Source organism: Tripterygium wilfordii, chromosome 21 (assembly GCF_013401445.1).
Source record: "Tripterygium wilfordii isolate XIE 37 chromosome 21, ASM1340144v1, whole genome shotgun sequence".
Taxonomy (NCBI): Eukaryota; Viridiplantae; Streptophyta; class Magnoliopsida; order Celastrales; family Celastraceae; genus Tripterygium; species Tripterygium wilfordii.
The window spans coordinates 14,645,821-14,668,558 of record NC_052252.1 but is presented as its reverse complement, the minus strand read 5'-3'; the positions used below and the strand labels follow the sequence as shown (position 1 = coordinate 14,668,558).

General features: G+C 38.5%; 6 protein-coding genes and 1 long non-coding RNA gene across 8 annotated transcripts; 3 read left to right on the top strand and 4 right to left on the bottom strand.

The window, feature by feature from the left end:
* The first annotated feature begins 2,190 nt into the window (after positions 1-2,190).
* On the top strand, positions 2,191-3,423 carry LOC119987985 (protein FAR1-RELATED SEQUENCE 5-like). The gene has a single exon (XM_038832901.1). It carries the CDS (start codon positions 2,191-2,193, stop codon positions 3,421-3,423), a length of 1,233 nt encoding a protein of 410 aa, XP_038688829.1.
* A 36-nt stretch (positions 3,424-3,459) lies between these two features.
* Positions 3,460-4,602, top strand: LOC119987984 (protein FAR1-RELATED SEQUENCE 9-like). Its single transcript, XM_038832900.1, has 3 exons — positions 3,460-4,079; positions 4,190-4,469; positions 4,555-4,602. The coding sequence occupies exons 1-3, from the start codon at positions 3,460-3,462 to the stop codon at positions 4,600-4,602; spliced, it is 948 nt and encodes a 315-aa protein (XP_038688828.1).
* Positions 4,603-5,444: 842 nt separating this feature from the next.
* LOC119989600 lies at positions 5,445-6,617 on the bottom strand. The gene is made up of 3 exons (XR_005465849.1): positions 6,359-6,617; positions 6,167-6,275; positions 5,445-6,051 (listed from the first exon to the last, which is right to left on the bottom strand). It is a non-coding gene; the product is annotated as an uncharacterized LOC119989600 (long non-coding RNA).
* An 853-nt stretch (positions 6,618-7,470) lies between these two features.
* Positions 7,471-10,176, bottom strand: LOC119989655 (28 kDa heat- and acid-stable phosphoprotein-like). The gene is made up of 8 exons (XM_038835314.1): positions 9,955-10,176; positions 9,496-9,533; positions 9,306-9,389; positions 9,105-9,188; positions 9,000-9,034; positions 8,737-8,822; positions 7,992-8,057; positions 7,471-7,903 (listed from the first exon to the last, which is right to left on the bottom strand). Exons 1-8 carry the CDS (start codon positions 10,019-10,021, stop codon positions 7,869-7,871), a joined length of 495 nt encoding a protein of 164 aa, XP_038691242.1. The 5' UTR covers positions 10,022-10,176; the 3' UTR covers positions 7,471-7,868.
* A 1,104-nt stretch (positions 10,177-11,280) lies between these two features.
* Positions 11,281-16,566, bottom strand: LOC119989122. Its single transcript, XM_038834446.1, has 8 exons — positions 15,860-16,566; positions 15,346-15,549; positions 14,731-15,222; positions 14,230-14,340; positions 13,244-13,432; positions 12,374-12,601; positions 11,737-11,857; positions 11,281-11,627 (listed from the first exon to the last, which is right to left on the bottom strand). Exons 1-8 carry the CDS (start codon positions 16,286-16,288, stop codon positions 11,515-11,517), a joined length of 1,887 nt encoding a protein of 628 aa, XP_038690374.1. The 5' UTR covers positions 16,289-16,566; the 3' UTR covers positions 11,281-11,514.
* A 338-nt stretch (positions 16,567-16,904) lies between these two features.
* On the bottom strand, positions 16,905-21,387 carry LOC119989123 (syntaxin-61-like). Of its 2 annotated transcripts, none has more exons than XM_038834447.1 (8): positions 21,241-21,387; positions 20,765-20,844; positions 19,311-19,424; positions 18,981-19,094; positions 18,568-18,749; positions 17,887-17,977; positions 17,640-17,705; positions 16,905-17,504 (listed from the first exon to the last, which is right to left on the bottom strand). In XM_038834447.1, exons 2-8 carry the CDS (start codon positions 20,816-20,818, stop codon positions 17,394-17,396), a joined length of 732 nt encoding a protein of 243 aa, XP_038690375.1. In that variant the 5' UTR covers positions 20,819-20,844; positions 21,241-21,387; the 3' UTR covers positions 16,905-17,393. The 2 variants fall into 2 exon arrangements, with proteins under 2 accessions (XP_038690375.1, XP_038690376.1); XM_038834448.1 differs by having other exon boundaries at positions 18,981-19,098; positions 21,241-21,318.
* A 293-nt stretch (positions 21,388-21,680) lies between these two features.
* Positions 21,681-22,326, top strand: LOC119989124 (histone H3.2). The gene has a single exon (XM_038834449.1). The coding sequence runs from the start codon at positions 21,749-21,751 to the stop codon at positions 22,157-22,159; it is 411 nt and encodes a 136-aa protein (XP_038690377.1). The 5' UTR covers positions 21,681-21,748; the 3' UTR covers positions 22,160-22,326.
* Positions 22,327-22,738: the final 412 nt, after the last annotated feature.

Genomic DNA, 22,738 nt, shown 5'->3' with positions numbered 1-22,738 from the left:
GAGAGAGTATTCAAGATAATCTTTTCGTTATAGAGAAGCTACTTTTACAAGTATCGTTAATAAAATTCCATAAGCTATCCATGCATTAGGAAAATAATATAATTTGTTGTAGTTTAATATTTAATAAAAAAATATGGATTGACTTGACAATTACACGTACAATTTTTTTATGAATGAGACCAGGAATTTAGGATAGTTCTTTAACTAAAAAACAATTTAGAATCTTAGATAATAAGTTAATAGCTATTTAATGCAATAATGTAATGGTTACATGATTACCAATAAGGGTGTCGAAAATGACATGTATTTTGAGAGTTAAAACGTTTTAAAATTTTGTTTAAGAGACTTTGACACCCATGAGCTACCACTATATGGGCTACCTAATATTACTATAAGGGAAAGCGTTAAAAATTTTAGGAAACCCAATACCATATTTGTGTGCTATTCCAATTACCAATGCCATTAAACCATCATTTAATTAAAACGACTTTTGTTATACATTATCATTAAGTATATCAACGTCTATCATATGTAACAAATTCAGGTGTACATTTTTTTTTATACATGCAACCTCTATTCTCATTCGTCCTTCCGCATGAGATCTCTTGTGATCCTAACAATCGGGATGTTAGGATATTATTATAAAAACTGCGTTTTTCACCATGCCACGTCCATTATAACATTCTTACGGGGCATTTTGTTGACATTTTCAGGGGATGAAGGTGTGATGAGTGTGAGATTATTATAGTCTCTTGTTTTGTTGAGTATTGGAGGGTGGAATCTCAAACTCACTCCACCCTCTATTATCCCTTGTGGAGAATAACCAAATTCATTATTTTTTGTGAGTTTGAATATTCTTCACGAGGAAGAATGAGTTGTGATATGTACAAAATTCTTTTACACTTGTTATAGATTATTGTTTTATTTTCTAAAAGGGAAAAAAATAATATGAAAATTGTACTATTAATGTCAGTGGCGGAGCCACTTAGAAATCACTGGTGGCCTAGGCCCCCAATGAATTTTTTTTCCTTATATATAAAACAATAAAATGAGCCCTCAATGGGTATACTTGAGACCTCCAATGCATAGACAACACTATCTACTGTTGAAGAAATGTGCATGACTCTTGAGTATCATTTAGAAACATACATTGCAAATATAATAAATAACATGATAGATTTAATTAATTGAAAGGATTTGGTGATCTTTCTAGATTATTAATGCAAATAAAGAAGTATCTATATTTTACTTATGTACCCGCTTTTTAAGTTCACACTCATGCACTCTCTATATTTTATAACAAACATGAACACTCATCTCCTTCTTATCTCATGCTCATCTCACACAATTACGAACCAAAAACCCTCTTATTGTATTAGGACACATATCCGAATTTAAATTCCACTAATAGATAATATATGTATTAAAAATTAATCGCTAGACCTACAAATGAATAGTTATGATGTTTAAGTATGACTAACTACATGTTAAGGTGTGAAATAACTAAGATTGTTTTTACATTTGTTGATTAGTAGACTAAATAAACATGTAAATAAATCATTTGTCTTGTGTTTTTTATACCATCAGCTCATTCACTTGGATGGTTTTAGTACATGATCGTTACACGTGGTCGTGGTTAGCTAATTTGCAAGTTAACCACTGACCAACTCCAAATTTAATATGTTTGGTAATAAAAATCTAATCTTTAGTGATTCCCAAAAATGATATTTTTTTTTGAGAGGTCAAAACTGATAATCAATAGTGAATGGAATGGTAACTGATTTGGTTAACCCACTTGGAGAATTACTGGGTCGTAAACCGTGTGCACAACATTTGAGGATGCAAAACGAATGATATGTGTTAATCAAACTTTAATTTGATAAATATAATTTTATTAAAGCTAATTTTAAGCATAATATTTTTATTAATAATATAAATTGTTGGACTTGGACACATGCCACATGGAATAATAATTTTCATTCTCGAAGCCCAAATTCCCATTAAACCGTAGTAAAGCTTTTGCTCATCCTTTAAAAAGTGATTTCATGGCAGGAAGATGTCTTATTTTAATTGTGAGTGTACTCATTTGGCGGTAGAACATTTTAGTTTTCCCGCCCATTTCTTCAATGCAAAAGTTACCATCATATCTAAATTGCTTCCCTGGCAAGAACCAACAATTACGAGTCTACCATGGATGGTTATCCGGCTGGCCTGGAAGATGCACGCTCACTGCAACCGAAAGATGTAGTGGGCATGAGTTTTGACACTATTGAAATGGCGTACAATTTCTACAATGCATACGCGGCGGCTGTAGGTTTCAGTACAAGGGCACAAAAAGTATCAAGGCGACGAAATGGAGAGGTTAGAATGAAGGAATGGTGTTGTAGCAAAGAGGGTAAGAGGAGGTTTGTGCAGCCAGAACTAGCACCTAACAAACGCCGCTGCAGAGACGAGACAAGATGCAGATGCCTTGTAAGAATGCGGATAGTTTTTGATCTGACCATAGCAAAATGGGTTGTCTCAATGTTTGTGCCGGAGCACAATCACCCGCTTACGCAGCCAGACTTTGTGCGGTTCCTTGCCTCACATAGGACTGTAACTGAAGGTGATATGGCCCAGATGATGGCGATGCGCGCGTCGAACATACGACCAACTCACATAATGCAATACATGTCCAGACAGGCTGAAGGAGTAGAGAATGTCGGGTTCACGCGTAGAGACATGTACAACGCAATGCAGGAGCATACTAGGACACAAATTTCAACCGGCGATGCACAACGAGCACTGGCCTTTCTAGATTTGAAGAAAACAAATGACGATGGTTGTTTCCATGAACACACATGTGATGAAGATGGACGGCTCAAAAATTTGTTCTGGTGTGACACATCATGTCGTTTTGATTATGCGTGTTTTGGGGATGTATTAGCATTCGATGCGACATACAAGACTAATCTCTTCAATAGACCACTTGTGATATTGATAGGTGTAAACAATCACCATCGAACATGTTTCTTTGGATGTTCGATACTAATCGATGAAACAACAACAACGTATATGTGGCTCTTAGACACCTTTCTCCGAGCAATGGGGAACAAGATGCCGGTCTCTGTGATAACGGACGGATGCAAGGCAATGGCAGCAGCAATCCGAGCGAAACTACCCAATGCCCGTCATAGACTTTGCGAGTGGCATTTGGAAAGAAATTGTTCGGCTAATATACACAGGGGGAATTTCCCAAATGAAGTGAAATCATTGTTCCGTCATAAGGACCCAGAAACATTCGACACTGCTTGGCATGAGCTGCTTGAAAGACATGAGATAGTTGGAAATCCATGGGCACAGGAATACTTATACGATCAACGTCGAATGTGGTGTGATGCATATCTTTTGGGACATTTTTTTGCTGGCCAAAGGACGACGTAAAGGTGCGAGTCAATTAATGCTCATCGTCATAAATTTATGGGAAAGCGATTACATATATACAATCTTGTGGAGAAATTTGACTCGGAGTTCGCAACTATAAGGGATGGTGACGCTGAGGCAGAGCACGAAACCTTACATAGTACACCATTAACAATAGGACCTTTGTCACCGTTGGATTCTAATGTTGCATCAATATACACACGGGTCATGTATAGGAAGGTAAAATTTCAGATGGCCCTATCGCACGGTGTAATAACTGTGTCCGATACAGTGGTTGGTCACACGCGTGTGTACACGCTATCGAGGTATAGATGCAGGGGTCGCAATCATGTGGTAACTGTCAATGAACACAATGGAGAACTTAAGTGCTCATGCTTGTTCTTCGAAACAAACGGTTATGCGTGTCGTCACTTGATACACGTACTGATCCAGAGGGACGTCGGAGAGTTTCCACCATGTTTGATACTCAAGAGATGGACTAGGCGTGCCAAAGAGATGGCACCAGATGGAGGGAATAATTCAATTCCGCTTGAACTTGCCATCAAGGTGAGGTATGGGGCGTTAACTTCGTTTGGGAACATGGCATTTCGTTTGGCTAGCCGGACAGTGGAAAGTTTCAATGAGGCAAAAATAACAATGTTAAACATGGCCGACAAGTAAGGAACTTGGGTACTCGGGTTAGACATTATGTAGTCACTGTTTACTTTATTACTATTTTGTAGGAAGACAATTTAATTGAATATAATTTGAACAATGTTTATGCCAGGTACCGCGAGCGAACCAGCACAACCGATCAGACAAATGTGGAAGGAACAGAGGTTCCTACAATCAGGGACCCAGCAATAACAGTGCGTCCACAGCGATCCACCACTACTCGGGCCACTCAAAGCACATTGCGCAAATGCTCTATTTGCAAGGCGACTGGTCATGATAAAAGGCGTTGTCCATCGATAATAACAGGAAATGTTAGAGAAGATGGTGCCATCACGGGGGATACTGCGCAACCATCCACCTCACGTGATCCAAACTTGAGCTCGGTGAATTATGTAAATGAATGTCGATGTTACTTGGTTATAATAGAACATGCTGTATAATTTCAATTTGTCACTTATAGATGCGCTTATTTTGCAGGGATTACATAATTGGCCAGCTTCCTCTCATGACTCAGTCGAGCTTTAGAATCTGGTTGGGTGTTATTGATGCCAACTGAAGAAATAATACGTGCAAATGCTGATGCCGGGCATACAATAACAAACACTGGACTTGTCAACATGGGCCCCAAGTGTCAAGATCAATTCAAAGAAGTTCTCCTTTGATTGATACCAATTGCTTAAATCATGGAGCTCGAAAGAATGGGTGTGAAAGTCAGAATTCAATGGGAATAGCTTTGCATGATCATAGGAGTTAATTATAGGTATAATGGTTAAATGTAAAGCATATTACTTGTCAAAGAACTCCCTTACTGTAAAACCTTGTTTTGATGTAGCTTTTTTCTAGTATCATTTGGTTGTCTTTGGGGGAGTCTGCATGGCTAAAAACTTGCCCTTTTTGTGCAAACTGGACCCTTGTTTTGATGTAGCTTTTTTTCTAATATCATTTGGCTGTCTTTGGGAGAGTTTACATGGTTAAAAACTTGCCCTTTTTGAGCAAACTGGACTTGGGTAAAATAAATTGAGGGAATGTGGAATTGGGTGATTGGGAATGGACTTCTGAAGATATTCACATCCAACAATTGCAAAAGCTGCTGCTTAGGTGAGGAATTAGGTGACAAGTGATAGTGGCTCAGAGAACAGTACCTAGTAAATCAGTTCCGATGAATAAGATAGGTCCTGTTGTGACACACAGATCAATTGATCGTACTAACTCAAGGAAAGCAAAAAAGACGATTGAGTGGGTTAAAAACAAGCTAGGATCTCATCTTTCCCCATCGTTGCCGTAGCCATCATCATCATCGACAAAAAAAAACCAAGGGCTTCAGGGGTTAGGGAACATAAGGATAGTGAAGAAATTGCACACCAAAATAAAGAATCACATGTAAACAACCATTCTAATTTAAACAAGATTAGTAAACAGAAGTTTTTGACACATAAGTAGTTGATCCTCTTTTGGTGATTAACAAAGAGGAGCAATTGACAGTAAAGTTTACACATTCTGCAACGTAAGCAATATGAACATCATCTTAATTTTGTCACTCTGTTGTGAATCCATCCGCACGAATCTTTACCATCTGCTGCTGAAACATTTGAAAATCAAGGTACAACAGATATGCAAGGTCTCCCTCAACTGCCATATAATAGGCTATTCGAAACTACAATGGACTTGAGGAGCACATATTCTAGCATGATTCACAAGCCTGACGCATATCTAATCAGCATAGAATTTAAACACTAATCTTCACAATCCCACATACTGAAGCCTCCACGAAACCAATGTTTGAAGCTTTGAAAGTTGAATGGCAGAAGATCCCGTGCATTAACCCAAATAGTGAAGCTTCTATAAATATTTTCTAGCTAATACACGGACTTGCTCAATAAAAGATTCAGTTTGCAAAGCAGAATTTCCCAATCTAGTGTTATCAGTTGGCACTACTCGCCACCGAAGGACTGTATGACCAAGAGACTCTGCAACCTTCAGAACAATAATAAAATTACTTCAGAAATGTATTCTGAGAAATTCAAGCATGAAAAAAAAAAAGACGAAAAAGAGACGTTCGATATAGCAATCAATTAATTCCCAGTAGTACCTTGGCAAAACCCTCGTTGCTTTCCTCCCTATGGTTCTCCGTAGTGGGCATATGTTCCAATTACATATTGCCCAGATGGTGGTAGTTCAAACCCCACATCCTTGACAACCTGAATAGCACGCCAAAGAATTATTGACAGATGAGACATGAAATCCTAAACAAAATCAAGGATGGAGAGATCTGCTTGAGAACCTTGATAGCAGCTCTCTGTGGGTACCACCGCCAGAAACACGAGGAATACATGAGAGTTGAGACGACTCTATCTATTCCCCATGACTCAGCTGAGGTTTGGTGGCCGGCACGCTCAGAGACAGCATAGGGTTGCCTCTTATTCTTCGAGATTTTGGAGTGGACGAAGTTGACGATATCGGGTCGAATCGTCGACTTCATGACATCGGGGAGGGCTATGCGGGTGGGTGGAGTCAAACTCCGTGTAGAAGAAGAAGTCCGTCTAATATTCTCCTAGGGTGTATGTGTCTTTTGGTTTTATTTTTGATTTATTTGATTTAATTAAATAGGGTCAAATGGGGTTGTTTTTGTTAGACAGATCTAACGGCCAAAGTTTATTTTTTAAATCGTACGATGTTTAACGGGAGTGGACTGAGGGTGGACCTAAAGAGGATGGACCTAAGACGGTCCCAAGTTTCTCATGAAACACATCAAGACACGAATTTATAGGGCTCGGCATCGGGCCGAGTGGGGTCGGCCAAGAAATATTAGGCTCGGGCCCAACCAAGCCTGGGCCCTACTTTGAGAATCTGGTTTCATGCCCGGTTTGGCTCTCAAAATGATGCCCAAGCCCTGCCAGGGCCTCGGGTCAAGCTCGAATTTTTTATACATATACATTACAATAATATATATATATATATGTATATATTACATTTACATTTATATATATATAAATAAATAAGTGTCCTTCGGGCCTCGGGCTGGACCCGATCCCAAAAATGGAGCTCAGGCCACCCCAAGGGGTCTAGCCGGGTTACCCAAGCCCTATCTAATTTCGGGCTAGGTCGGGCCTAGGCCCGCGGGTCAAATGGTGACCCCTACTAATTTATTACCAACGAAGATTGGCCTGAATGGTAAGGAGCTCTGGCCTCTTAAGCAAGGGTCTCAAGTTCGAGTCCTTGTGGATGCAAAAAACCTTCTTGGAAAAGATCCCGCTTTTGACGCCAGACAGTACCTCATAGGATTAATCTTGGGGTTGTCCAAGGATACCTTGGGAAAACCATGACACGAATTTATTTAAAAAAAAAAAAAACTAAGCGAAAGGAAAGCCATTGATTTTCCTAAGAACTCCAACAACCAGGGCAATGAACATCATATACGACCAACATAATCCTTAACATTTAACCCACAGGGAACATACCAATCAAGGGATAAAAACCCATGCAACAGATAGGCAACGCAGAAATATATCAGTGAGGGAGTGATAGTTGCCACTACATGGATTGTTGCTCTGACTCTCCCAAATTTAAAACGGAATAGAATACCTCCTATACAAATTCAGTCAAACTTCTGAAAAGGAGGAAATCTATTTGGTTTGAGAGACATTATAACTTGGTCAAATATTTAGACCAAGGAAACAGAAAACTGTTTGTTTCCAAAAGTACCAACACATTACTTCAACCAACTAGGGAGTTCCATACATCTTTGCACTAAGGGGTAGTAACATAACTTCACAAGACATTTAGCAGGAAGGTCATTTGCGAGCCTCGACTTTCTTATTTTCTTTGGCTGAAACAAATTTTGAGTTTTTGTTAGCATAAGATATTGGATGTTGAACGGAAGGCAAAGCAATTAAAGTTAATCAAAAGGTTATTACCAGCCTTCTCTTCGTTTCGTTTTTTAGCAGCTTCTGCCCTTTGCCGACGTATACGGGTTAATCGATCTGCAATAAAGACCACATGAGATATCACGTCAACTATAGCTGTGCACAATGTTATCCAAAGCTCAAGGCTTAATGGTGCACACAGAACTGTCAGAGTATACAAATAAAGAGCATTTGTGCACACAATAAATTTTCCTAAAATGCAGAGATGTGGTAATAATATTCAATAAACGTGACAAAGCAATGATTGTCATTGGCAGTAATCAAGCAAAGATTAAGGGTTTACTCACACACACTCATACTCTCAACATATTTCTGTACAAAGACGGCCACCCATATGGCCATACCCATAACCATTGCTACTTTTATCTGGCTTGAACCAAGTAAGAGAGTATTCATACCATTAAACTGTCAGATTTACTCACAAACCAAAATTTTGATTAAAAACTAAAGAATAAATCAGACTCCATAATCAAGTATTCAAGTACTCATTGAATATACTGTTACAAATCTACCAAAACCATGATTAGTAGTGCAGAAATTCAATCAAAAAGCTTTAAAAATAACTTAGATGTCGAACAGAAAACTAGCTACAAAGGAGAAAGCTATATGTACCATTGACACCTCCTTGATGCCTATGCAATAAAATCTTTCCTATTAAATAATAGACATCTTAAAAAGAACTAAAAACATAACTCTCAATCAAAATAAGGAAAAGATAAGAAATCCAACAACTTACCTAAATCTTTCCTCGCCTGCTCTGTTTTCCCTTGTTCTTGCAGCCTCATATAACGTTCATGAGCCTTCTGTTTCTCTATCTCCTCTCTGTAAAGAAATTCGTGAAGATTGATGGTAAAGAGGATACAAATACGAATGAACCTATGCTTTCGAAATATTTCAAGTAAACTACTACCCAAAACTACAAATGACAGTATAAGTTAGATTTCATCCCAAATACGTAAGTGATAAACCCAATGAAGGAAGCAAATAAGCATTACCAACCTCTCACGCCTAGAGAGTTCAGTTGTTTTCCCAATCTGCAGAGCAGAAAACATCATTATTTTTCACATAAAACTAAAATGTGTGAGGAAATCCTCAGAAACTTACACCGATGTCTTTCGCCTTCATGGTCTTTGGCTTCACCAGATTAGGATTTTCGATCTCAATAAGACCTTGAGTTCCTTTCCGCTTCTGCTAACATCATTTAATAAGAAGAACAAATCAACACTAAATTTATTGGAAGGTGTATAAAACTTCGAATTACTAAGAAGAAGCGTTGAATGGAGATGAACTGTCATGTCTACTAACATCATTTTGTTCGTCATCAGACTCTTCTTCAGATTCCTCTTCAGATTCTTCTCGAGGTTTTTCTGCTTCAAATTCAGCTTTGTCCTAAAGATGTCATAAACAGAGTTGCTCATACAGCAATACATAAACTAATGGGTAAGAAAAGATGCAAAAGAAATGGAAATAAATCAAAGACAAAAAAAGAGAAGACCTTCTTGAAAGTGCGAGGGCGGGAAGATGATCCAGAAACTGCAGTGATCAAAATTAGAAGCAAACTTTACACAACATCAAGAAGAAATTGGAAAGTATAAATTTATCTCAAAATCAGAACAAAAGAGCCTACACTTTAAACTAACAAAACTATATTCACTTTATCAACAAGACAACAACAATAAATCATGAACCAACCGAACAGCAAATATTTACTCGAGTTACAGAAACGAATTTTCGATGAGCTCCGAATTAATCCTATATTTTTCGTTGATTACGATCCGAGTTTAACAATTCAAAAGAATAAAATATCAAGAAAGTGTTAAGTGTGTCTGTCTCGATATACAATGCATGCATGAAGGAAAAAGTCGCAGTCTAACATACAAATATCAATCAAATTTAAATTCCGAGGCAAATTTTGATGAACAACTACTACAAAGTAGGATGGAATGATTCTTACGCATCTCCTCCGGCGTAGAGAACTGGCGATGGCCAGTAGGCTTTCCCTTGAACTTGCCTCTTCCCATCACGTAGACGGATACAATTCAGGTCCAATGAAAATTCCTATATGATAAGAAGCAATTCAACTTCGGGTTGCAATGACACAGTGAGAGAGGGGTCGCCCTTTCTTTTCAGATTCCCAATACCCTAGTGGTTGTAGGACTAGAATCGAATACGGCCTGTTGGGGAGGGAACCTTTATTGTGATGGCTCATATGGAATCGTTTTACAAAAGGAAAAGGAATGGAACCTATGCCTGCGACTTTTTTTGACCCTCCGATACGTTGAATTCAAGCAGGCTAGTATTGGGCCTAGCTAGAAAGGGTTATGATTTATGACACGGACAGGTCTGATCAATCTTTTTTGGGCTGAGCCCATTAACTTCTTCAAAACGCCAGGCCTCGTTTGGCATGAATATTTGCTGCTTGGATTTTGCCATTTTGGAGCATTATCAGGTGATGATATGGGCTTGACGAATAATAATGGAAGTTTGATTGCAGTACCTTAGGATTCGGATCCCCTCCAATATTTCTGAAAAATCTAAAAATATTATAAATGGCAAGTATGCAGGATTTTGATAGTTGAATCATGAGTCCAGTATGGGCCAAATTTGGTATCACGCCCAAACAAATAGCAGACTAAGGTCTTAAATTTAAAAGGGTGAACAAACAAACCCAATTAAACAACTAATAGCCCAAGGCCCAAATCTGAGTCCAAGCTTACCTGAGACACATGGACCAGCCAAGATGGATTCAAGATGTATCAAGTATCAACAGGCTCATAGGCTTAATTAAGCTCAACAATCAACATGCCTGAAGGCACGGCCTAGTCCTAAGCACGCGCCTCGCCTCGCCTCGCCTCGAACAAACTCTACATTCTTCCGTTGGAAGACCGAGACTTCAGGAGAATCTTGAGGGTACTCACAAAGTTCTGCTACCCTCTACAAATCTATGATGATTGGTTGGCACCAGGATTCGAGGAAGACTTTCCTCGACCATAGGAGCCACTCATGATTCGACAGGTCCGTCCCTCAGCTTCTATAAAATATAAATAGGGCCGTGGGGCTGAGGAGTAATTGAGATCTGGAATCGAGTACTGTCACAGTGCCAAATTCTACTTTGAACACTTTCTTGCTCAATATTTCTGCTCTAAACATAGGCCCGCCGCCAGAGTAACAGTCATCAGGGAAGCGCTCCTCAGAGCACTATTCATCACCAGTGGCTGAAAGTGGCCAAACATAGTAAGAGCCTGCATCTTATATTGCTAGTTCTACAAGAAAAGATGACTCATTAAACTTCTACCTCCCGTTAGTGTCCAAATATGCTTACCAGGTAGTTGGCTAAAACTAAAAGCAACGAAGCAAAATATTACAAGATATTGACGAGGTATATCATTATATCAACTTTCAAAAATATTCTATGGTTCTATATTAAAAATGATTTCTTTTGAACTTATCAGTCATAACGGCGTAGCATCCCGGAGGACTAAATTAATCCTTCATGTACAACCATTGGAAATAATCATTGAACTGGCCTCGCCAACGCAAAACGGGCATCAGAAGTCACTGACATTAATAGCTCTATTACAACTACCTCGGATGGGAGGGGAATGCTGAGACCGCCTTCAATGAAACCTGCTTGGCACACATGCAAATGTAACATTATCAATACAACAGCAGCCCACATCACACAATAAGTAACAGGCGCAAAAAGGATATATTTCAAAGAAAATCTAGTTCTTACCAGGAGAAAGCTTCCTCCCACCATAGAGTTCCTTGGCTAAGGGATTAGATGCCCAGTGATTAACACCTACCCGGCTTGTAGGTTGGAAGCCAATAACCTTTCCATCAGTTGACAATACAACCTAAACTCCAACCCAAATACAATAAGAAAATTCTGAACACAAGAACGTGTTTCAAGCAAAATAATAAATAAATAAATAAAACACAAGCTTTAGCATGGTACATCAAAAGATAACCATATCCATTGCAGCCATCACCACCATGGCACCTATTGCTAAACTAAAGTAATTCCCTATACGGATCCAAAACTTATTCATGTTTGACACAATCCAGAATGTGAGAGTGAAGGCAACAAGCCATGTCAAAGATTGGAATCCATAACATGACAGATACCATACTTTGTGCACATGCATTATTTGTTTTGAGAAAGAAAAACAAGTCCAAATGAATACTTGAAAAAGTTTGAAGATCAAATTCCTTTTTAAATACATTCACTATGATAATGGTAAAGAGTAAAAAGATTATCCAATCAATTGATCAAATGGTACTAAAAAGCAACACTATGCAAATAGAATTAAAATTTAAATCAAAGGAATTGTATAGAAATAGAAAAAGAATATTCGAACAAATTGATGTACCTGATAAGTGGCAATATCCTGTGCCAAAGATTTTATTTCTGAATCAAGTGTCTCTTTAAAGGCAGAATCAGTTGAATTTTCTTCACCACTGGTATCTTCACACATCAGTTTTAAGTGATGTGGTACTTCCCCAATCCATGCGCCCACATTTAATTGCCACATTACATCGCCTGGCCAGGCAAACGCATCCTTTATCCTTTCGACGACTGAGATGCAGATTGCTTCCAACTATAATGAAATCTAAATATTAATCACTTTTATCCTTTCGACAACTGAGATGCAGATTGCTTCCAACTATAATGAAATCTAAATATTAATCACTTTCGGTTGAGTAAAGGCCAAAAGAAATGAGCATGATCGTACTTCAAAGGAAGCATAGAAGACAAAAAAAAAAAAAAAAAAAAAACTTGGTTTGGATTCTGTTCTGTCCCAGGAAGCCTCTAAAGCAAAGGAAACAATTTTTGTGGTTCTCATCGTATTCCAAAGAAAATCCTAACTTTTCTCATTGCTTCTGTTGGTCTAGAAGTAACCAAAAACTAAACTTCCAAATGTCATCCCATCCACCAGAAACAATCTTTAAAAGTGGGATTTGGAAGACAAGAGAAACAAAAGGCACAGCCTTTGGACTTGAGAATTTATTTTTTAAATATTTCTACAATCATTAGTGAGGATGCTAACTAGACGCTGAAGGCAAATTGAACATCCATTTTTATGCCTTGGCTCAGATGCACATAAAGATATCTCATGACTACCAAACGCTTGATGAATACTAGAACCCTGCCCTTGTTCCTCAAGGTGAACTTCACATGCACACACACAAATTACATTAGATAGACTCATAGAAGACATGATATTGTAGTATATGCATACCTTTGTAGCATCAGAAGACTGGTGCACTGCATGCTTATTTTCGGATGATGGAAGAGACCTGAAATTTATAGGGAAATTTTGTCCCTTCCGTAGATAAGGCAGAAAAATTTGTCCAAGAGCACTTATGGCAACGAGAAAGATTCCACTCACAAGGGTAATTGACAGGATGTTCATGAACGAAACGTTCCTCTACAAGAAATGAAAACAGCCCACAAGTCCATCAAATCAGATTAGCTCAACAAACTTTAATACCAACTCGTCTTTGACCGTACAAAGAGTTAAAATTTTATAATTCCATCAAATAAGATCTGTCACCAAACTAGAACCTTTATTAGTTTATTCTCCTCAATATAACTACCCCCAACACATTAAAAAGTGGCTTCTCACTGATCCAAAGGCAGAGCAATGTCAAAGAATGCATACATGAAGAGCAATGTCAAAGAATGCATACATTTCATGTTTGCCTGTAATGGGTTTTCACATTTCAGAACACATAAGTATCTGAACTTTTCCTCGGTGCTGTTAACAAAATTTTTTCTTTAAAAAAAAACATTTTACAGTTCGCTGAATGAGCAAAGAAATAGCATAACATCTTATGAACCACCAGCCAAAAAACAATGGATGATCCGTGGGCCATCCCAAAAATCTTAGTATTGCCTCCCCAAAGTATAGTCTAATAACCAAAAACTCTCCCAGTCAAACTCAACTCCAAATGTGACAAGACATATCCCTTTCACCTAATTTTCCCAGAAATTAGAGGCACTTTCATTTTTTCCCTCGCTCATTATGAACTGAAAAGAATGTCATAATCAATCCTCATGATCTATTATGACACTCAGAAGCAATACTTACCATCCAACGGCCTAAATAGGGTTGACAAAAAATAAAAAACAACCCCAGCTACAGGTTGACAAACCCCATGAAACCAAGACGTCATTTTTTTAACCAAAAAACTAACAACGTACAAACAAAATGCATTTACTTACCTTTTTACTGGACAAGTTAGTGAATTTTCCAACCACATCATATGATAGCTGTTTGTTGGGCAGTGAGTACAGATCTTCATAGTACATATCCACGATGCTGGCTAATTCAACCTATGAATTTTGCATAAACTCACATCATAAGCAATAAAAATCTTAAACTTCATATGATAATGCATGCCTTAAAAAATATTTGAATAAATGATAACCAATCTTGAAAAGCACATCAAACAGTCAGGCTGTGTCAGAATACTCAATGCTCATCTAAATGCCAAGAAATGGAGAAAATACATGTCTTTCATGGACGTCCAACCACGTTCACAGTATTTTGATGCCAGGGACAGTTTATCTTCGAAGGACATTTCAACATATGACTATAAGAATCAAATAAATTGCCACCATGTAAACAAAGCACCACTAAGATAAGAATCAACATAAATTGCCAACAGGAAACCAAAGCACCATTAAACCAAAAGACTGAAGGAAAAGAAAACAATACAGTACCATTTGCGAGTGGGTAAGAATAACTTCCCACCTATTCTCTGCAGCTTTATTCCAGCCCTTAACCTTCAAATCCTTAAGTTTAGAAGCATCAATTTGTACACGGTAAGCAGGTATGTATTCACTTATCCAAGCACTAAAATCTGTACCACCAATCTTTTCCAACTTAGACTGTACTGATGGAGTCCACCATGGGTTCTTCGGTTTCCTTTTCACTGGCCTCAGCTTTTCATCTGTTTTATTGAAACTTTCTAGCAGTTTCTTCGCATTTTCTACTATTTCATCTTCAAATAAAGGATGTATGATAACAGAGGAATCTTTTGATGCAATTGTCTTAGATTTACGAAACCAAGTGAAAACATTAATTGAATTTTTAATCGACATATCATCATGAAAATTTCTTTCAGTACTTCGAAGAGCACAGCTGCAAACAGCTTCAGAAAGCACAGATATAGCACGTTCATCTGATGAGCTGAGAGATAAAGATGCCGGAACCTGCAAATTTACAAGAGCACTGAACCTATCAGTAAGTGGCATCAACAGGACAAATACAATTATATGACTAAGTGATGCAAATTCAAATTCTGAAAGCATGGAATTACTGGAACGCTATCCAACCTCTCGTGAGTTCTCAAGAACTTTCATATTTCTTTCAGTCCCAGGTCTAAACAAGACCAGTTCAAAACTCCAGAGCTGCTGCAAAACTACTTGTCTAAATGTCATGGCAAGAATGTTTGTAGACGTCATACTTGACATGATATCCTTGGAGAAAGATTTTCTGAGCTTCCTTGCTTTTTCTTGAACTTTCCTAGCAGGCAAAAACTGTTGAGACAATCACTTCTACAACAATTATCAAACGGAAGGCTTCTAGTGAGGAGTTACATACTCCAGCATAATCCACAAAGTGAGAAAAAGGACAGGGTGACATCTCATTCTTCAATCTCATTAAGAAAAATTATTTATAAAGCCAAAGAAGTATTGCCATATAGAGACTTCAGTCCGGTAATCAAAGAAATAGACAATAGCCCATATCTCTATGTTCAAAAATAAAAGTTACCATTAGACCAACGATTCATCATTCAACAAGAGAAAACAAGTAAAGAAGCTGAAATGTCAAAGAAAATCGACCTACCAATCGCGTAGAAATGGTTGCATGTTCATCGACTGGGCCAGGGAACACCGTCTCAGCTACCATTGCGGGGACTCCAGAGTCAATGTGCTCAGCCGCTACTCGGCCTCCATCAGCTGCAGCTGCAGTAATAGCCTGCTCAGAGCTGACGGCACCAACGAGGCTGAGACGAGCAAGGTCGTTCTCGAATGTTCTGACGCAAGGAAGGGTTGATTCACCGGAGTCGGCCACAATTTGAAGGAATTCCTCCGGTGAAGAGCAGGAGAGTACCGGTAGAGGATTTCTAGGATTGTTAAAGCGTAGTTTCGAGAGAGAAGTTACTTTCGGCGACCTAGAATTGTGAGATGGACAGAGAAAGAGAGGGGGATGAGAGCGACGGATTGAGCGAACGCCATTACAATGGAGATTCATCAGAGAGTTGGATTTCAGCATGTCAGGGTTTTCTGGGGTTTAGGAAAGTTGAGAACGCGAAAACAGCGACCGTTGGTAAATTCGACACACTCGAATGGTGGATTGTTGCTGTAAATGGGCCTGGTAGTTCTAGTCCCTAGTTTTCAGGCCGATCAGGTCACGCTTGCTAATGGACTGGAAAGCCCAACTACAAGGGTTAAGTTATTATGGGCCTGGTCAGGCTAGTCTCGGATTTTCAGCCCGATTGAGTAACGCTTGCTGATGCACTAGCAAACCCAACGGCAAGGGTCAACTTGTATTCCCAATTTCCATTGACAATATCTTGCCTACTGTGACGTTGAATAGTATTAGGTGCAATAGAAAGGAACTTCTCCAGATTATAGTCGCATTTTATAAAAAAAAATAGATCTTTCATTTGCACAGTTCGTTCACCTTGGCCTTGTTCAACTTCCAATCCTGCATCCAATCCCTATTCACTTCCCCATGCAGAGACCATAGCCTCGGACTTCCAAGTAGAAATTAGAAGTTGCTTACAACATGTTGTGCAACGAACTGAAAAATCTGTTGAAAGAAAAAATCAATATTGTTTGTCCAGTTTAATATTTAAATAGAAAATCTACGGCAAAGAAGAAACTAATTTTCTCTTGATAGACCATGTAAGACCTAAATTCAACTGGGGTTCTCTTTATGATCACGAGAGACCCAAATTCATCAGGTTTTACAACAGAGAGGGCTCCATTGTGTCCTACAGAATCTTAACCAATACAAAATGTCTCCAAAAAATGGGATATCAACCCGAACTTCTCATTTCCTAATGCATAATTACATGAAGCACCATTCATGCGAGGAAAAATAGAAGGCAAAAGCTGGAAAGTTTTTGAGTCATATAGATCTGGTTTTACAAGGTACAATTAAAACACAGATGAGTCAAATCCCAGCCAATTAGAAGAAATCCAATGAAGTAGATTCTTTCTTTAGTTCAGCAATCACCAGGCCACCTTTTACCACACATGCAGACTAGTACGCCCATCAACTTTTATCTAAGCCTCAACTCATATCGATTTATTTCCAAGAATCAAACGCTACGCTCTCATTCATGAACATCAAATGCTGGTGCTACCTCTGTCTAGGTAAAGAAGACAAGAACAAATAGAATGATAAATAGAACTACTAAAAATAATATCATCATAATCTGGCCTTTAGCGCCAGCTTTCTTCATGACCATAGCAACCTTTTTCTGCAATAGAAGGTGAGAAAAAAAAAAATTAGTATAACTATTCAATCAAGCTAACAAAATGCATATATGATTGTTCATATTTTGCAGGATCAAGAATAAAAGCTCTTTGATCCACATTCTATAGGAAGGAACCACCTGAACAAAATCAAGACGATTTGATGTACTATCCATTTCAGTGCCCAATTCATCAATAATTTTTTCCTGAACCACAAACACAGATATATTAGCATAACAAATATGTGAATTAAAATAGATCCTCATGTGATGCAAAACACAGGAACATTATAATCAACAGGATATGCACTCGAGAAATTTCTGACATATCAGTGAAATGAATCGTGGAATAATATTCCATGTAAGATCAACAGAATAATCCTATAACCTGTGCTAACAGTTCTTCATGTATAGTCAGCCCAACCCCACCAATTCTCTCCACACTTGCACTAAGCACATCCAATTCATCATCCTGTTGCCTGCAAACCAGTTATTGATGAACAGATGAAAGATCACACTTGGCAAGACAAATGTTTACAAGATGAAGTAAAAGATTCAGTGATTATTGAGTGTGAATTTACGCAAGTGAATGTCATTGTCAAGTAATATAAGCAGTTTCTATGGTAACACTAACATCCAAGGCAAGAATCAGCCACGACACAGTATTAGCACTCCTTTGCAAGCATGATGAACCCCTCAACCCTGCCTTGTTTCCTCTTCCTCCCTTAAAAACAGGAAATTGACAGAAGGAAAATGAAAATGCAAATTTCTAATGACGCTTGTACCCTAGAGTCACCAACCCAATGACTTTTCAGCACTGAAGATAGTGATATTAGAAAGTTAGAATCACTGTTTCAAAAATGTAAGACAACTCTACCAAACTGATGTTAGACCTCTGATATGTTCTTTCCCTTTAATTGCAGAGACACAACCCTTACGAAGTATGAAGAATGATTCATTGGAAAAAGACTTGGGCAAGTGAACAAGGCCAGATGCGGGGAAGCATATAAATAAGTAAAGAAGAGGATATGAGAAGAAAGGAGAAAAAGAATTCAAAACAGAAACCTACTTTATAAGAAGTAATTGTCTGTCTGATTCCGATTGTATAAAATCATCATCATCTTGGGCATATTGGTTATTCTGATGTGAATTTGGCATCCTCATCAATTCTCGGCGCATCCCACTCACACTAACAGATCTAGTACCATTCGAATCTTCTCCAGCAACAACTGCTTTCTTCATATTGCCCACCTATAAAGTAATACAGTCCATTAGGGGACAACCAGAGGGGAAATATAAAAGCCAAGGCCTTAACATGTTTTAACACTATCCAGAATATACTAGAGAAATGAAGCAGTATGTTGCACAAGGAAATTAAGCAATTATTGACAAAGCACAAAATGTCTGAGCAATCAGGCAAATTAATATACACTTTAGGATCAAGTAGAACCTTCTAACAGAATACAGCTGTGCATCTTATACCTGTGTACGAGCCGTGCTAGTCCATCTCTTCCGTTTTTCAAGTTCCACTTCATCAATGCCATACCAAGAAGGACCTCTAGCTGCAACAGCAATTGTTTTGTCCAATTCATCCACCTTCCTATCAAAAAAGATGGCTTTTCAGCAGCATATGAAAGGCGCTAAATTGTCATTTTAAGACAAGAAAGCAGATAGAATTGTCCATGCTAATCAAGTTAGCCTAGCAGGCCTTTGAATGTCAAAATCTTCGTGCACAGCCCAGCTCATCTTATCTTCTCACAGACTACCTAAATTCTAGCCTCAATTGAAGTACAATACAGTAAATTCTGGTACCTGCCACTCAACACTTTCACAAGCAGCAAGCAGCTCCTTTGCCATATGCACCTTCTCCCCACTCTCATAAGGCATACGTTCCCATTGGTAAAAAGTGGATTGTAACTTATCAATCTGGCAAAAATGGCAAACAGAACATCAGCCCATGAAAATATCCTCAAAAAGAAGAAGAGATGAAAGCCTACATAATTTTCATTATCGATGGCACTATCCATGAGATAATCAGGAAGGGCAGAAAAAGAACTATATACTTTACAAAAGCATATATGAATGAGAAAGAGTTTTCCCTTTTCAAGTGCACAATCACTTTGGTAATCCGAAAATAATTAAATGTTTTGTTTCTAAACAAAGATAAAAGTTCATCAAAAGATAATAGTGATGGAAGACATACATATCATGTCCCCAAAAAATTAACCAACATCCATAGTTGCTAACAGGTACTTAACCAAATAAATCCTCTCCAGAAATAAATTCATCTAATAAGTTGTTACTCCGATCACATCAAATGCTGAAAAGGAAAATGAAAAAAAAAAAAAAAAAAGACTTCAAGAGTAAGGAGAACTCATCTCTCTTCTAAAGTCTAAACTAACAAGCATGTGGTACAATTCCCCAACAAAGGCGTGAATCAGCCACAGTTATCAACCCAAGTGTTCTCCCAATACTTTTAAAACATACAATACTCCTTATATCATATAAAACTAGGAAAAGAAAGGCTTACTGCAACATAAACAGAATCTGGGAATCCCGTATATTTTGATCATCACATGGAAAAACAAGTCCAGATTTTCAGAAAAATTGAACTCTTAACAATCATTTCCGGCTGTTAAACTAAGAAGCAATGAAAATTTCCAATGCAAATAAAAAATATAAGAAACTATAATTTGTTTTCAGTCACCAATCATCACCGTAAGTCACTCTACTTAAGATGTGATGGCACGAAAAATTTGCAGGACTATGAGTTACATGATATCTCGTACACTATACACATCATTTGGATAGAAGTCAAGCGAAATGGTCAAAATAATATTCGTAAAACACAAACATGTAATGTAAACCATGATGACAGCAACTCAAGCACGCAGAAGAGTCGCAATTGGAGATCAAACTAAATAAATCACTATATGCATATGCTATCCATAAAACAGAGTCTCCCTTATCTCTACTCCAATTTTCCTATATCTTTCCAATACTGGTAGCTTAGCTATGCAGATTTCTGAACTTTATTCACATATCATCGTGCATAAGCAGAGCACAAGGAATACCTCAAACATATTCAACACATAACATGGTTGATATCTCTTATATGCTGACATTCGGAAGTTAAAGAACTAACATATATGAAACATGAATATACATCAACCACAATCAAGGTAATATTTTTACCATGCTAAGACCAGCTAAAATAGAACTCCGGAAAATTGAGGTATTCCACGTTCTTGAAACAAGAAACTTACAGATTCTTGAATCTCTTCTTTCACGATATAAAATGGGTCCTGAGCTGAACTCATCTCGTAACCAGAAAATACCCCTTAACCTGTGCACATTAGACAGAAAGATAAGCATAGCGCTGATTTCCCTTTTTGGGAACACAGTAAAATTAGGGCTGATGTAAATCAAATAAGGATATAGCACCCAAACGCAAATCAAGTAGGGATAGAGCGTGGATAAACAAATTATTCAAGATTTGGCCAAACTGAAGTGTCTGCAAAGTGAACAAACGTATTGGCATATAACGGAAGAGATTCTAATCAAATAAGGAACAAGCTGGCTTGCAATGGAAATCAAACATCGGAAATATAGAATATGAGCTTGAATTCGACAGGATCAAACACTCCCAATAGCAAGAAACACCGAAAACAGTCCCATAAGTGTAAAGCCTAATAGCATGCAGTTTAATTATATTACTGATATTCGTAATTGAAACCCTAACCTCTCACAGATCGGGGGAATGCTTCGTCGTTTCTGCGTCGGATGGAGTTTCCTTCGAATGCTAGTCGGTCCTTGGCATTGAAGATCGTTTCCTTCCTTCAGTTATTGGAATTGGATCTCTTTGGATTGGGCTTTTGTGCGATGTAGTATATTAAGGCTTGGGCCCACAATGTATAAATGGGCTGTAACGATGTTCAGAACCCGCCCAAGTCCACACCTTTTAAGCCGCACCAAAATCAAATCTGCCATGTCATCGATCCGCGATAACTTTCATCTGACGGTAAGTGTTGCTTAAAATCATCTAGCAACGGTCCCGATGTTTCAAATTCGCCAGTTCATCAATCCGCATGAAACCTAAATTCGTAGCGCGACCTACTCCCGCGCTCAGAAAATGAATTCGAATTTCCTCGCGATCTTCTATAAAAAAGCTCAAAACCCTGACATCGGTCACAACTCACACCCATCTCGATCTAGATCTCAGAAAAAATTCAAGAGTTCGAGTCCTCAACATGGCCAGAACCAAGCAAACAGCCCGAAAGTCCACCGGTGGCAAGGCCCCAAGAAAGCAGCTAGCAACCAAGGCAGCCCGAAAGTCCGCACCTGCAACAGGAGGAGTCAAGAAGCCCCACAGGTTCCGCCCAGGAACAGTGGCGCTGAGGGAGATCCGGAAATACCAGAAGAGCACAGAGCTCCTAATCCGTAAACTCCCCTTCCAGCGATTGGTCCGCGAAATAGCTCAGGATTTCAAAACAGATCTCCGCTTCCAGAGCTCCGCTGTAGCTGCTCTTCAGGAGGCTGCTGAGGCTTACTTGGTTGGGCTTTTCGAGGACACCAATCTGTGCGCGATTCATGCAAAGAGAGTCACCATCATGCCTAAGGATATTCAGTTGGCGAGGAGGATTAGAGGTGAGAGGGCATAGGCTGAGGGTTGGCATGTGATTTTCGTTTTTGCCAGGGTTAAAATTGTAACTGGAGAAATAGATGTTGTTTCTTAATGAAAACTTGGAATTTCATGGTTCCTTTCTGTGCCTCTTTTGTAGCGTAATTAGTGCTCTGTAATGACAATTATTTTCTGTGATTGTGGGTATTTTTTCAACTGTACTGTTGAATCTTGTAAACCCAATCGTTAAAACTTAAAACCCTCTGCTTGTGTGATCATCTGTGGATCTTGGGCCTGAATTCTGTAGTAGGCCGGTGGTGTTGTTTAATCCATTGGTCTGTCCTGGGCCAGACCATCTAATATTTCGTGAGGCCCAGTTATAAAAATTAGGGAAGTTGTTGTGAGCGTATGAAAAGAAAGTTCATCACGATTCAACCTGCTTGACAATTTTTGTGGTGCTTACTTGGGCACCAAGGAGAATGTCTTGTTAGAAACTTAAATTTTCTTCAATTGACGGAATGAAAATAATTATTTTGACTGGGAAAATTTGAGGTTTAGGGTTTGGTCAATTCCAAGTAGTCTGGCGACTGGAATAATTCTAATTTCTAATTCTTACTCC

Coding starts and splice junctions, on each gene's coding strand:
- LOC119989124 (XM_038834449.1), top strand. CDS start 21,749: ATGGCCAGAACCAAGCAAACAGCCCGAAAGTCCACCGGTGGCAAGGCC.
- LOC119989123 (XM_038834447.1), bottom strand. CDS start 20,818: ATGAGTTCAGCTCAGGACCCATTTTATATCGTGAAAGAAGAGATTCAA. Junction 19,425..20,764: donor AAGAAGAGATTCAAGAATCT/GTAAGTTTCTTG, acceptor CATTTTTGCCAG/ATTGATAAGTTACAATCCAC. Junction 19,095..19,310: donor GTGAAAGTGTTGAGTGGCAG/GTACCAGAATTT, acceptor TTTGATAGGAAG/GTGGATGAATTGGACAAAAC.
- LOC119989655 (XM_038835314.1), bottom strand. CDS start 10,021: ATGGGAAGAGGCAAGTTCAAGGGAAAGCCTACTGGCCATCGCCAGTTC. Junction 9,035..9,104: donor TGAAGGCGAAAGACATCGGT/GTAAGTTTCTGA, acceptor TCTGCTCTGCAG/ATTGGGAAAACAACTGAACT. Junction 8,823..8,999: donor GAACTCTCTAGGCGTGAGAG/GTTGGTAATGCT, acceptor ATTTCTTTACAG/AGAGGAGATAGAGAAACAGA.
- LOC119989122 (XM_038834446.1), bottom strand. CDS start 16,288: ATGCTGAAATCCAACTCTCTGATGAATCTCCATTGTAATGGCGTTCGC. Junction 15,550..15,859: donor CAACCATTTCTACGCGATTG/GTAGGTCGATTT, acceptor TTGTCTCAACAG/TTTTTGCCTGCTAGGAAAGT. Junction 11,858..12,373: donor AGGATATTGCCACTTATCAG/GTACATCAATTT, acceptor GTTGGAGTTTAG/GTTGTATTGTCAACTGATGG.
- LOC119987984 (XM_038832900.1), top strand. CDS start 3,460: ATGGGAAAGCGATTACATATATACAATCTTGTGGAGAAATTTGACTCG. Junction 4,080..4,189: donor ATGTTAAACATGGCCGACAA/GTAAGGAACTTG, acceptor TGTTTATGCCAG/GTACCGCGAGCGAACCAGCA. Junction 4,470..4,554: donor ACTTGAGCTCGGTGAATTAT/GTAAATGAATGT, acceptor CTTATTTTGCAG/GGATTACATAATTGGCCAGC.
- LOC119987985 (XM_038832901.1), top strand. CDS start 2,191: ATGGATGGTTATCCGGCTGGCCTGGAAGATGCACGCTCACTGCAACCG.